This window comes from Vidua macroura, chromosome 26, assembly GCF_024509145.1.
Source record: "Vidua macroura isolate BioBank_ID:100142 chromosome 26, ASM2450914v1, whole genome shotgun sequence".
Classification (NCBI taxonomy): Eukaryota; Metazoa; Chordata; class Aves; order Passeriformes; family Viduidae; genus Vidua; species Vidua macroura.
In genome coordinates this window covers 5,306,187-5,320,210 of record NC_071596.1, presented here as the reverse complement: position 1 = coordinate 5,320,210, position 14,024 = coordinate 5,306,187, and the positions used below count along the sequence as shown (strand labels likewise).

General features: G+C 50.0%; 1 protein-coding gene across 2 annotated transcripts in view; it reads left to right on the top strand.

Annotated features, from left to right (window-relative positions):
* Positions 1–9,461, top strand: part of ELL (elongation factor for RNA polymerase II) — a 50,125-nt gene extending 40,664 nt beyond the window's left edge. For both annotated transcript variants that reach the window (XM_053999408.1, XM_053999409.1), the window contains exons 8-12: positions 1,370–1,868; positions 4,397–4,463; positions 6,792–6,963; positions 7,795–7,839; positions 8,863–9,461. In XM_053999408.1, the coding sequence (XP_053855383.1) occupies positions 1,370–1,868; positions 4,397–4,463; positions 6,792–6,963; positions 7,795–7,839; positions 8,863–8,967 (888 nt within the window). In that variant the 3' untranslated portion in view covers positions 8,968–9,461. The remainder of the gene's footprint in view (positions 1–1,369; positions 1,869–4,396; positions 4,464–6,791; positions 6,964–7,794; positions 7,840–8,862) is intronic.
* The last annotated feature ends 4,563 nt before the right edge of the window (positions 9,462–14,024 follow it).

The window sequence follows — 14,024 nt, the reverse complement described above, 5'->3', positions numbered from 1 at the left end:
TTGGAGAAGCTGATGTTTGTTGTTTTTAGGGAAAGGGTTGTAAAATCTGGCAGATTTTTGAGCTGTGTCACCTGTTCAGAGCCCTGCAGATGGGGATGGCCCCTCCTGGGGGAGATGGACACTGGGAGCTCTGGGAGGTGATGTTGCCAAGCCGGTCGGACGTGCTGTCCTTGCCCCTTGAGCTCAGTGGCAGAACCAGCAGCTCTTCCTTAATTACCCTGACAGGTGGAAAGAATTCCTGGCACTGAGCAGTGTCCTCAAGACCCTTGAGTTAGCAAAGAGAGAGAAAATCCAAGGGGAAAAAGAGGGAATTAGGGGCTGCTCCAGCTGCATTTCAGCGATGGAACAAAATTTCTATTCGCAAACACGTCGCGATCCTGCCGGAGACAGAAAGAAAATAATGGATTATCCAAAAGAAATACCCAGAGCTATCACTTGTTTTCCTCTGGGCACGAAATAATCTTTGGCTCAGAGCTGTTGCAGCCCCAGAGCTGCCAGGTGGGCACACACTGAGGGCTGGCTGAGGTGGTTTTGGCTGGGCTGAGCCTGATGGATGGCTTCTTCCATGGAGCAGCTTTTCCAGGCTGGAGGCAGCTGCCTCCAAGGTATGGGCACAGCTGGCAACCACTTCCTTCTGTACCCTTGCTCAAAAAAAGGGTTGCTCAGGTCACGTTGGCCCCTGTGACGTGGCTTTCTAGATGTCCCCTTTTGCCTGAAATTCTGAGAACTGAGCACTTGGCACTTCCTCCCCTCTTTCGGGCAATGCCTCGCTCTTGAGAAGAGGAAGGAGCGGGGAAGGGGCAAAGCTCTTGGCCACAGAGCTGGGAATCAAATGCAGAACTGGTGAATCCCTCCCTGCTCCAGAGGGCTGAGCACGTTTTTCCTTCACAGAGACTTTTGGGTGCTCAGGACAGATGTTTTTATCACGGAATTGTTTGGGTTGGAAGGGAGCTTAAGGATCATCCAGTGCCACCCCTGCCGTGGGCAGGGACACCTCCCACTGTCCCAGGCTGCTCCAAGCCCTGTCCAGCCTGGCCTTGGGCACTTCCAGGGATATTTCCACTCTCTGAGGGGGAGAGGGACTGCAGGGTTTGAGTTCCAAAGGGCTGGGTTTGAAAGAAGCTGCAGTGAGAGCGGGCTGGGGCTGCGTGTGCATAATAGGGGAGGTGAGGAATTGCTGATGGGATTCTTTAAGCTGTCCCACCAAACCGTGGGCTCTGGGAAGCAGCTTGGGATGGAGAAGCTGCTTTTCCCGGGGATATTCCCTTCTCCCCTGTATTGCACCACCACCTAGTGGTAACACCCAGCTCCACTTGTGCACCTTCAACGTGATTAATTTCTCCTTTTTCTCCCCGCTCCTCCCTAACAGAAACGACCCTTACCTGTGGAGTTCATCGACCCCCTGGCCAACAAAAAGCCCAGGATCTCACATTTGGCTCACAGAACCCAACCCACTCTCAACGGGAAGCTGAATTCCTCCAACGGGAAGGACAGCCTGGCCCCCCCTGCCCTGCCCCCGGCTCTGCCCGAGCCGGTGAGCTCCAGCTCCTCCCTCCCGGCCCTGGAGCTGCCCAGGCCCCACGATCCCCTCTCGGATGTCAGCAACGACCTGACTCACAACGGCAGAGACTGTGAGAGCACGGAGCCTCCCGAGAGACTGAGTCACCCCCTGCCCACAGACTGTGCCCAGAGCAGCAAACACAACTGCGGCTCCTACGTCAAATCCAAGAAAAAATCCAAAAAGCACAAAGACAAGGAGAAGGAGAGGAAGGAGAAGAAGAGCGAGGAGAAGTGCAAAGAGGAGAAGCAGAACTGTGAAGTAATAAAAAATGCTGACTTAGTTAGTGTTCCCCAGGAACAGGTCCCAGGTGAGTGGGGGCCCAGAGGTGCTTTTGGTGTTGGCTGGGTGTGATGCCAGGATTCCCTGGAGGAATGGGCACATCCTGGGCCATCCCAGGTGCTCTGGGGACCCAAATGCCAGCGCTGTCCTGCCTCCAAATCACCAGAGGTGCTTCCTCTCCACACAGGGTATCAGGTTTTTCCTGTTTAACCTTTCGTGCTGTTTGGAACTGCCTTCAGAGCGTGTCATGTTTCTCCTGGTTAAATTAAAAGCTGGGATAATCTGTGGGGATGAAAGGCTGGGAGCAGTGGGAAGAGCAGTGCAGCGCTTGTGTTGGCTGTTGTGATGACTGTTGTTTGGGTTTTTAATGAAAAGTTACTCACAAAAGCTTTTAAAATTGGCTACAAAAGAAATGATAGATAAACCTGGTGATAAATGCTGTGAAAGCAGTGGAGAACCAGCTCTTCCAGGCTGGAAAAGCTTCCTTACATCCCACTAGGGCTGGGGATTTATTTATCCAAGGGCTGACACAGCAGTGAATCTGCATTGAGGTGGGGTGAAAACATTTTCCATCAAGCCACCATTTCAAAGTCAGGTCCTTGCACTCTTAGAAGTCAGAGCAGAGAATATTTCTTGGCTGATCCCATCCATTCCTTTTCCTGCTGTTTCCATGTTTTCTGCTGTTTGTTACAGCTCCCCAGAGCACTGGGACTTTCCCTGCAGCCTCTGGGAATATCTGTTAAATTCCTTTGTGCATTTTCCTTCACCCTGTTACTATTTTCTACATTCCCCTTCCTGCTCGGTGCATGAAAATCCTCCAGTTTTGGCTCCAAAAGGAAAATATTTTGAAATGGAGCCTCGTTTGCTGGATTCCTGGAAAGGGGGATCTTCTCAGGGTGTTGGGATTGAGCTGGTCCCAGCCCTCCCCTTCCCCACAGCCTTTTGCAGCAGTGACAAAATGCATTTTGATGGCTCAGCAGTGATTGCTAAGGACAGTCCGTGGGGCTGATGGGTGTGTGGCACTGCAGAACTGAGAGTTCTTCTACTTTTGTGTCAATCCCAGTTTTTTTTTTTCTGGGAATGTTGTGTTTCTTCCACGTTGTTTCTCTTCCCCATGAGCCTCTGGAGTGGTTCTGGAGAGACACTCACACATTCTCTCTTTTTGTCTTAAAAACACCCAAATTCCCTGGGAAAATGCTGAGCCTCCTCCACCACCTTTTCTGCTTCTCTTTACTGTTTAATTCCTGGATTTTTGTTAATTATTAGGAGTTGGGGTTTGTTCCTGCTGCTGTTTTGAGGTAACAAATCCGAGCTGGACTCGTTTATGGGAGCAGCCATAAACAGGATGTGGTCAGTCCTGCTTGGATCCTGGACAGCAAGAACTGGGATGTTTTCCTTCTGTGGGTAGCACCAGCCTCATCCTGCTCCTTCCCCAAATTCCCCCTGGAGCTGTAGGGAAGCAGAGAATCACAAAAAGTTTGGCTTGGAAGGACCTTAAAGCTCATCTGGTTCCACCACCTGCCGTGGGCAGGGACACCTCCTGCCAGAAGTGGGAGTTTCTCCCAGGAATTTTGTTCCAGAGGCTCTGGAGGGACCTTTGGGGTCTTTTCAGTCAGTAGGTGGCACTCACAGGCAAAACAAACCTCCTGTGTCCCTTCCCTTCCACCATCCTTCAACCCTGTTCTGCATCTTCCACGCTGTGGTCAGGAAAGGAGGAAAAGCAGGAGGAGCTGCAGCAGGAATTTGGGATTGGGATGGTTTTAGAAGCACTGGGTTTGTGCCGTTCTCCCATCCTGCTCAGGAAAGCTTTTCCGTGGAAATTCAGAGGAAATTCCATCTCTTTAAGGGTACAGTCAGGGTACTGCTGACTCAGGTTGTGCAGGGTTCTGGTGAGGGTTTGGAATGTAACGCACAATTTGTGGAAAATATCCCTTTCCAAACGTGGATCCAGCTGCTTTCCTCCTCCTCATTTATCCTGCAGTGCTTGGTGGATGTGGAGGATGAGTCTGCTTTAGGTTTATTCTTTTCTTCCTTCAATTTCTGAACATTCTTTAATGCCTGGATCTGTGTTTGGAGCTGCATTCCCTGAAATCCTCTCTGTGGTGCCCTGCAGGACTCTGGCATATTAATTCAGGAATCTCACCCTGGATATCCCCAGAGGAATCTCTCAAGTGTAGAAGCAGGAGAACAGAAGGTTCACCTTGCCCAGCTCAGCTCTCTGGGCTCAGGGCTGTGTTTTCCTCATTCCCAGTGGTGCTCTCAGTGTTATCCCACTGCAGGCACTGTTTATCCACCAATTAAATTCAGATTTTTTTTTTTGCTGCTCGGTGCACAGGCTGATGTTGGTGTTGTTTTGCTGACAGACAAATACTGGAGGAGCCTTGAACTTTCAGCCACCTTGTTGTGGCTCCTTTGCCTCTGTCAGTTCCAAGCAAAACAGAAATCCTTTAGAATTCCATAAACTGTATATTGCAGGCAAGTTTTACGAGTTTGAAGCCGAATTGCAAAGAGCTTTGAAGTTTAAGAACGTCTATAAACAAATCTTTATTTTTTCAGGTTTAAATGGAACATGCAATAATTCTAGTGTACCAACATCAACTTCAGAAATGCCAGATTATTTATTGTAAGTATGTTTATCAGTTGCTTCATCACTTTGGGATCATGTTTCAAGCTAAGAAATCACAGCGTGCTGGGGATTTTTGTTGGACTTTTTGTGTTATTTGATAGAACTTTGTTAGGTGGGTGTAAGAAAAAGAGTCAACCCAGCTCTGCAGATTAATAGTTGAGACTAAACTTGATATCAAAGCTGGTTTTTACCTCCTTCAGGAGTTCATGGTTACATCCTATAAATTAAGCACATCAAGAAACATTTCACACCTTAGAGGGGTTTGTGAGGATTAAACATCTCCACGTTCCAGCTGGAAACTCTGAGAGGGAACAATCTGCTTTCGTGTTGGGGAAGGCAGGGCAAGGAAGGATTTGGGGTTGTTTGCTAATTCTTGCCCTCTTCAGAGCCAAGATCATCTCCATAAAGCAGTGAAATATTCTTTCCTGGGAGGCTCTAACCCCTGGCTTAGGATCTGAGTTGTTTCTTGACTCTTTAATCAGATCCCCTCGAGGTTAATTAAACAACCAAAGCCCAAAAATCCCTGTGAAGGAAGCCCAGAATCTGCATAAACCCAAACCTGTTCTAAACAAAGCTTTGGGGTGGGGAAAAAGTTGTAGCTGGAGGGGGAGAAAATTCCCTGTGCATGTCCCAGCCTTGGGGGCTGTTTCCATCAGAGCTGGTTTGGCTGTGCTGGGATTGCTGGGAGGGATGGAGGAGGAGGAGGAAGCTCTAGGGCAGATAAAGGTTTCTGCTTTGCTGGGCTGGATCAGCCATACAAACAACCCCTTCAAGGTGACATTTTTAGGGTTACTCCAAAGAATTTGGGTGGCTGGGGGTGGTTTGTTTTTTTGTTTTTTTTTTTTTCTCTCACCCACGTGCTGATCCCTCCCAAAATGGGATATTGCAGCTCCTTGGGCTCTCCCCAAAGAAACTGGGAGAGGTTTCTGAGCTCTGGGAGCTCTGTGGGCTCACCCAGTGTGATCTGACTGGTTTGTGCCCAGCTCCTCAAATTCTAAGAGCTGTCACTGCTGCTTGGTGCCTCTTTATCCTGGGTGGATGGTTCTTTATCCCAGCCCCTGGCAAGAAGTCCGTTCTAGAAGTTTAGAGCACTTAAAAAAGTTAAAGCACTGAAAGTCCCCCCTTAATTTGAGGCTTAAATCAGTTTTTCTGTGTTCAGGCACCACACTGGCCCTGCTGCAGCCAGAGCAGGGAGGCAAATTAGAGCCATCACCTACCAAAAAAATGAGTTTTACCTTCGGAGAGGGCTGTAAATATCAGCTTTAATGGCTTTTTGTTGAGCAGAATAACTTCTGAAAGGCCCCCAAAGACACATCAGTTCAACCTGAGCTCAGGACACCACGAGTGTCTCTAGAAGGTGCTGGAACTAGAGTTGCTGGTGGGAAAAAAAAAAAAACAGAATAAAGCTCCTCACCGTGGTTTCTTGTCGTGCTCTTGCCACATAATCACCCTGCGAGCGTTTTGCAACGATGGCTCAATGCTTTTTGTGTTCCTTTAAAGACTCTTAACACTGGAAGCATCATATTCCTGCTGTTCCAATGCCTGGCACAGATGCAGAACTCCATGTTCTGCGGGCCAGCAGGAGTCAGAGAAGCTGTAGCAGCACTATCTGAGTGTCCTCCTCCACCCCCAGCTGCTCCTGGCCTGGCTGTACCTGCCCATTCCACCCTATCTGGCAGAGATAGGAAGTTTTGGGAGCAAACATTGTTTGTTTTACAGGAGGTCAAGGCAACAATCCCTGGTGGTTGCCTCCATAATTTGCTACTTTAATGCAAGTCAGGATGAGAGGAAACGGCCTCAAGCCGCACCAGGGGAGGTTTGGATGGGATACTGGGGAGAATTTCTTCACTGGGACAGAGAATCGCCATCCCTGGAGGGATTTAAGCCATGTGGATGTGGCACTTGGGGATGTGGTTTAGTGCTGGCCTTGGCAGTGCTGGGATTTGATCTTGGAGGGCTTTTCCAACTTGAATCCCAGAATGGTTTGGGCTGGAATGAGCTGAAGCCCATCCAGTCTGCCACAGGCAGAGACACCTTCCTCTATCCAGGGGTGCTCCAAACGCTTCCAGGGATGAGGCAACCACAGCTTCTCTGGGAATTCCATCCCAGACCTTTCACAGTGAAGAATTCCTTCCCAAAATCCCATTTAGATGATCCTGTGATCCTAAATTACCCACGATCTTGTTTCCAGGCTCATCCCTCTGTGCTCAGCACCGCCACAACCCGGAGGGAATCCCCCAAAACCAATTCCCCCCTCTAAAACCAATCTCCCCCCAAACCAATCCCCTCCTCAAACCCCGTTGACCAAAGCCTTTTTCCCTGCAGAAAATACGCAGCCATTTCCTCCTCGGAGCAGCGTCAGAGCTACAAAAACGACTTCAACGCGGAGTACAACGAGTACCGGGACTTGCACGCCCGGATAGAGCGGATAACCCGACGGTTCACCCAGCTGGACGCCAAGCTGAAGCAACTTCTGCAGGGCTCTGAGGAATACAAGGTAAAAAGAGAGCTAAAACCAGCTCCTTGTGCACGTGGCAGAGCTGCAGGTCTTTGATGTGCTCTGTTTGGGCTGGGTCGGTGTCTAAAATTCCAGCCTCAGAACTGCTGGGGAACGTGCACACAGCTGACAGCTTTGGGGAATGCTCCTAACCCAGCTCTGCGCTGCTCCTTTTTCAGGCTGGAGCCACATCATGGGACTTGTTGACAAGGAAAGGCCTCAGTGAGACAATTGGTGTCCTTAGCCAAAAGCTGCTGGAAGCTATTAGTGTATCCCAGCCAGAAAAACTCATATTTGCACATATGGGAGCGTATCAGGGCTGGAAGGGGAGTTAGCACAGGGTCATCTGTTCCTCTGCAATCTTTGATCTTAATAATGCAGCATTATTGGGCTTGTCAGAGTGATTTTTAAAGAGTTTTAGCTATTCATTAGCTTGAAAAAGTGAGTCTCGTCGAGGATAATAAACAGATTTTTACAGAGCACCTATTGTGCTAAGCACAGCTTCCTCCCTCAAACCTCCTGCCCTTCTCCTTGCAAAATTCCTCACTGGATTGTTTTTAGATCTTGGTGGGGGGGGGGGGGGGAAAAATCAGTTGGGGATTTGGAAATATGAATTATCCTGGAATCCAGGTGCTTGTCACAGGTGGGGCTTTATCCTTCTGTGTCAGCTCCAGGATATCCATGGAATCAGAGCCATTGGGTCTGCCCAGGGAAGCCATGGAGAGAGCAGATTTTGGCTGGAATTTGGAGGAATTGTGTACATTGAGCCATCAGTAAATACCTACAGCAGAACTGAAAATAATGCCCTATTTTTTTTATTTTTTTTTTTAGACCATCCACGATCAAATTTTACAGGAATATCGGAAAATTAAAAAGGTAAGGGAATGTCCTTGGGCACAGAAGGCTTTTGGGTGGTGCCCCTGGTGTGACTGAAAGAGATGGGCCCTTGCCAAGAGCAAACCCAGGCTCTGAGGCAATTCCAGCAGATCTTTGTTCAGCTCCAGCCCGTCCCTAAAAGCAGATCAGAAAGGGTTTGGGGGGAGCTGGGAGTGCCCCGTGGATCCTGGGGATCGCTGAGCCGTGGCCGTGGCACAATGGCTGTGTTCACTCAGGGCCTTTATCTCTCCAGGGAAGGAACAGTTTGTGTTTCAGATCCACGGGCTGAGGGATAACAGGATCCTCTGGGGGCTGCTGGGATCCGAGTTGGGATCAGGCTCTGGAGCTCTGTCCCCAGATTTTTGGAGTTTGGGGCACATAAAATGTCAGTATTTTTATCCACACACCAGTGGGGATTTGGGTTTTTTTCCCTTTAAATAAGTGAATATGGTCCTGAGCCCTGTTGTGCTCAGGGATTTAGGAGCTCTTTGAAGAGTTCCCCTGCATGCTGGAAGTTTATCTTTGCTCCAGAGCCTCTGAGGTGGGGGCAGAGGGCAGAGGGTGATTGTTGGAAGCTCAGTTAGGCCGAGCCTAACTCAGATGTGCTCCTTCCCTGTGAGGAGGCTCCTGGAGCTGGACAATGCTGAAAAGGGATTTTAATCTTGGCTGGGTTTAATCAGAACAGGACTGTTTTAAAGAGGGATCTAAAAAAGCTTCTTTCCATGGTTTTAAGCTAAAAGAGGGGAGGTTTAGGTGGGATATTAGGAGGAAATTCTTCCCTGGGAGGAAATGAGATGGAATTCCCAGAGAAGCTGTGGCTGCCCCTGGATCCCTGGAAGTGTTGGATGGGTCCTGGGACAGTGGAAGGTGGGATGGGATGAGATGATCTTTGCATTCCCTCCAACCCAAACCATCCCAGGATTGATTCCATGATCTGCTCTGTGCTCAGCTTTGATTTGTCCAGAACCTTTCCCACCTCTACACTTCTTTTTTTTTTTTGTTGTTTGTTTTTTTGTTTTGCAGACAAACCCCAATTACAGCCAAGAGAAGAACCGCTGCGAATACCTCCACAACAAACTGGCCCACATCAAAAAACTGATAGCAGAGTATGACCAGCAGCAGTTTTAGCTGCCACTCACCCCTGGACTGGGTAGGGCAAACCAAAATCCAGTCACCCTGGACGTTACGTTCCCTTTTATACACCCAAAATCCCTTTCAGAGACGAGCATTAATTCCTCGTGGTTGAAGAACTTGGGGATGACTTTAAGATGCCAGATCTGTCATGTCCACGTCCAGCACGCTCCTCCCGAGTTTTTAAGCCTCTCTGAATGTTGGAATGTAACAAATGGATAACAAAAACAAAACAAACAAACAAAAATTCTGCTTATTTGAAGCCAGCGTTTGACACTTAAGGGAAAACTTACCTAAAGTGACCGAAGCTCCCAAAGGTTAAGAATCTGTAGTTTTCATGGATTAAAAGTTTGGCATGAAGTTGTAATTCCCCAGCTCCACGTGGGTTACAAATTGTCCTACAAATGGTGAGGAACTGGAATTGCTGCTAGGACTGTTTGGAATGAGAGCTGTCTGCTCCCGGCTCCGCGGAAATACACCACGTTCCCTGAGCTCTCCTTGTCTGGCCCTGCTTTGTCATTGTCATCCTCGGGGTTGGGGGGGGGTGGTGGTGGCAGCACAGGGGTTCCCCCGGGGCTCAGCACCTTGGCCAGGGCAGAGGTGGATCCCAAAAAAAATAAAACCACAAAACCCCAAAACCCCTTTTTTTTTTTTTTTTTTTTTTATCTGCTTTGGGTGCAAACCTCCTGCCCAGTGTGCCCAGTTCACCTCCAGCTACCAGTGCTGGCAAGATGGAGACCTGTCTGGCTTGGCTTTGACTTTTCTAATTTTCTACCAAGGCAGCCAATTTTATTAATTGCTAATGAGACTATGGTCTATTTTTGTATCAAAGAAAAAAGCATCTTTTTTCTAAAACTGTGCCTCCCTTTTCCTTTTAGGCCAAGTGCTTGGGACCCTTTCCTTGCAGTATTACTAAAAGTGACCCAAGAGTCACCCAGAGGAGTGACTTTATTCCTTGATCCATGAGAGGAGGGGGCGGGGGGGGTGCTCTGCTTTCTCCTGGGGTATTTTTTTTGTGTGTGTGTGTCTTTGCAAGGCAGCAGCAAATCCTTGTGAGAGCAGTAAGGTGCTGTTTTCCCACGCGGATCCCTTCCACTGGTGTGCTTTATCTCAGCCAGCTTCTCCCTGCAGTCCTGCTTCCTGATTTTTTTATTTAATTCTTTCCTTTGGATTGAAGGGAACGTTTTAGAGTATGGCCAGGGTGTGAGAAACACTCCAAAAAGCACAAAGGTGTCCTTTAACTCTGCTGTTCCTTTCTCTCTCTCCCCTCTCCCCTTTTTAATCCTGCCAGCCTGTGGGATTTGACTTCTTCCCACTTCCGTTTATCTCAAAGTAAAGGATTCCTTCCCTGTGGAGTCTCCTTCCCTTGGAGGTTGCACTGAAGAGCCTTTCACCCTTTGAAGGAGAGGAATGGCAGAGTTAAGGAGGGAAACACTTCTTACAACAAGGAGTTATTTTGAGGGTTTTTTTTTTTTTTTTCTTCCCTTGCCCCAAACAAAACGTGGGTCCATCTGCTGTATGAAAAATAGGAGATAAAATGACTAATTATTATTATATTATGATTTCATTGTTGTCACACAGCCAGGGCCACTGCTTTTGCTTTGTCACTTTATTCTGAGGTCTCTCCCTGTGCATCCAGCGCTCAGCAGGGCTTTGCCATCCCCTTCTCCAAGGGAAAGGTGACAGCCAGAGTGACATGGTGGCCCTTGGAATGCCGCCAGTCTTCCACTGGTCCTCAGCCCCAAACCTGTGGAGAAGGGAGGGGTGGGAAGAGCTGCTCTGCCCAAGGAGCACAGGGGGGAGCACCCCAGAACCCCCCCCAGGGCATTCCTGCTGGGAATCCCGGGGGTCAGGAATGCTTTGCTCCCGTCCCTTCCTCCCCACATCAAACCCGGAGGTCAGGGAGCGTTGGGGCAGCACCACGCCTGCCTCTGGTGCTTCTGGAAAATGCTGGGAGCTCTGGAGGCCAGGAGCTTTTGTCTGGGAATCTCTGTGCTCCTGCTCCACGGGGCCTCGCCGGGAATCCCAGGCGGGAATTCCGGCCAGCGGGGTGAGCGCGCCCCCGGAGCCCTGGGGATTCAGCAGGGCATGAGGAGAACCTGGCACGTCCCAAATCCTCAGCCCCGCTCTGGGATTGTCACTGCACAGCCCAGCATCGCCGGCCCTGCCCAGCGCCGGCGTTTTTGGGTGGGAAATGGGAATTTCCCCAGTGCTGGGGCTTGGTGGGGGCTTCGTTCCGACTGCGGAGGAGGCGGAACTCGGGATGGCAGAAGAGGCAGCAGCTACAAACCCAGGATGAGTAAATTCTTCCGTGGAAACACTTCTCCTGATCCTTAATATTTTGAAAGGAGGGGTTTTTTTTTTTTTGTTGTTGTTGCTTGGGGAGGGGGGGTGGGGATAGAGATGGATCTCAATCTTTATACATCTGCTATAAGATATTTTTGCAAACAGAGTTGTATACAAAGATGTATTGTGTACATTTACATGTATATTCTGGAACTTCTAAAAAATTTGAATATAAAAAAATACCCTGAAAATATTTAATTAATTATCCAAACTGTGAGACCCAATTAGCATCCACCAACTTCCTGCTTCACTTTTCTTTTGGACTGTGTTAAAGAATTGTAGTCGAATCTGCCTTTTTTTTTTTTTTTTTTTTTTTTTTCTCCTTTCTTTTTAGAGACGATGAAGCTTAGGCAAAATTTTGTGCTTTTTGGGTTAATAGAAACCAGTTCTAGGTGATTTAAGTATGATCTTAACTTATTGATACTGTGTTTTACTTTGTAATATTGTACTGTGGATAAAAACTATATTGAGCCATGGAGTTGGAGTTTACAAAAGAGCTTTTCACTTTGCCAAAATGTTACAATTTCAAGGCAGCATAGTCTTCAGCTTTCCTAATCTTTTTTCTTAAGAGCTAGTGTCCTTTTTTTGTACACTAAAAAAGCTGAATGCTGATTTTGCAACATATAATAAATTCACTGTATTGGAAAACAAGCAGACAATAAGGTTGTGGATTTCTTTTCAGTGCTTCTCCCCGCAAGGAAACTCAAAAGGGAAAGGTGATAAATGGCTGGCGTGGAGCTTGGAAGCAGGAAACGGGAAGGAACCGGGTCACTTTGAGTGAGCTAAAGTGTCAGAGCAGGGAGTAGGTAAGAAAGAGGAGAGGGAAGAGGTGCTTGGAGCGGGCCAGCTCCTTGGAATGCTGTGCTGGGATCGGCCTCCAGCCCTGGCACGAGCTGGGGGGTTCCCACTGCAGCACCCTCGGGGTTTTTGGAGGAGAAGCTGCTTTGGAGGAGGCGCTGGATGCTGCTGGTGTCAGCCTGGAGGGGGTTCTCAGCTCAGGGATGCAGGGAATCCACCGAGGGGCAGCTGCAGGAGTGAGGCTCATCCCGGGGGTGCTGCTGGAGCAGGAGGTGGGCATGAGCCTGGCACGGATCCTGCTGGAGCTCCCACCTCTTCCCACCTGGCTGAATCATCCCAAAAAAGCTCGGGATGCAAAGGGCACCAAGGAGTGTCCCTTGCCTTGCTGTCACCGTGGAGTGCTCTGGCCCTGCCTTCAGCAGCATCCCTGGGGCTGGACGGAGCAGGCAAAATGAAATCAAGGATAAAACCAGTCAGGAATGCAGTGGTCTTGGAATAGCTGCTGTGTTCCTGCTGCCTCTCTCCTGGATCAGAGGCTGAGCAGCACAAACTCGGGGCTGGAGGCTGCAGGTGCTGGCCCTGCATTCCCTGTGTCCATAACGTGTCCCCTTGGGCTAAATTCGGGATTGCTCCTCCAAAACAGCAAGTTATGGAGAAGGTGACAATCCTCCAGGGGTCAAGTAACGTTTTACAGAGTCTTGGTTTATTTGTTAAAAGGTGTCCTTGTCCTTGCAGCTGGCACGGCAGCACCCGCGCGAGGAGACACCGGTGGGACTCGGCCACGGAGCAAGAGCTGAGCCCAGGCTCTTGCAAATCCCCAGATCCTCCAGTTTTAGTTTCAGATGTGGCTTCTGAGCCAAGCTCTGCACCCCAGGCCCCCGTTACCCTCCCTGAGCTTCCCCCGGGGCGCCGAGCGGATCCAAGGCCGGCTCCTGCCCCGCGGGGACGCTCGCACAGGAAGGGTCCCCATCCCCTCCCAGCTTTCCTGGGGAATTCCTCCCAACCGCTGGCAGCTCCGGCGCTGCCCGGGGTCACGCATTGAGCTCATTAACTCGGAGCTGCCCCAGTGGAAATTTACTGGCTGCGTTTGCTGTGCCAGAGCCAGCCGGGCTCCTGCCGCCGCCGCCTCCTTATCGGCAGCGCCGGGAGCCGGGACCGCCGCACCGGCAGCATCCCCGCTCTCCGTGTCCTCCCGGATGGCAAACCCGAGCCGGCTGCAGGCTCGGGAGGAGCCCTGGGCTCTGATAATTCTCTGATAACTCAGGTCACACTTGGGAAAAGTCACTTTGCACCACATCTTGCACAAACTGCCCCTAATTTGGGGTCACGCAGGCGTGGGAAGACCCTGGCCAGGTTTTAGGGATGCTGGAAACCAATGACAGCACTGTGGGTTTTTTTTCCCCATGGGTATTTTTCCCCTGTGGATTTTTCCCTCGTGTTTTTTTTTTTTTTCCCTGGGCACCTTTCACTGCTCGTGGCTCGTTTACCAGGAGGAAGCTCATTAGAATAATTTGTCCTCGCCACGGTCCGATGGCGTTGGTCCCTCTCCCAGAGCAGCTGCTGCACCTCCAGTGCTGGGCACGACCCCCAAAATCACCCCCTGCTCCCTCCCTTGCAGGCGTGGGTCCGACCTTGGGCACGCAGCGCCGGGAGGGCGATGGCACAGGGAGAGAGGGAGGAGGATGAGGAGCTGCCAGCAGGGATATAATGAAGGGCCAGGGCTTGGGATTGTGTTACACGAGGGGAAAAAACCCAACTGTGGAGGAAGGAAAACGTGGCAAGGGAATGCTGAGGCTGCTGCAAGGCACAAATCTGGGGTTGGCGGGGTCGGCCTCGACCTGTTGCGGGGAGGGGGGACAGAGACAGGACCCCCCCCCCCCCAAATGAGCCTGTCCCGGCACTCGCAGCAT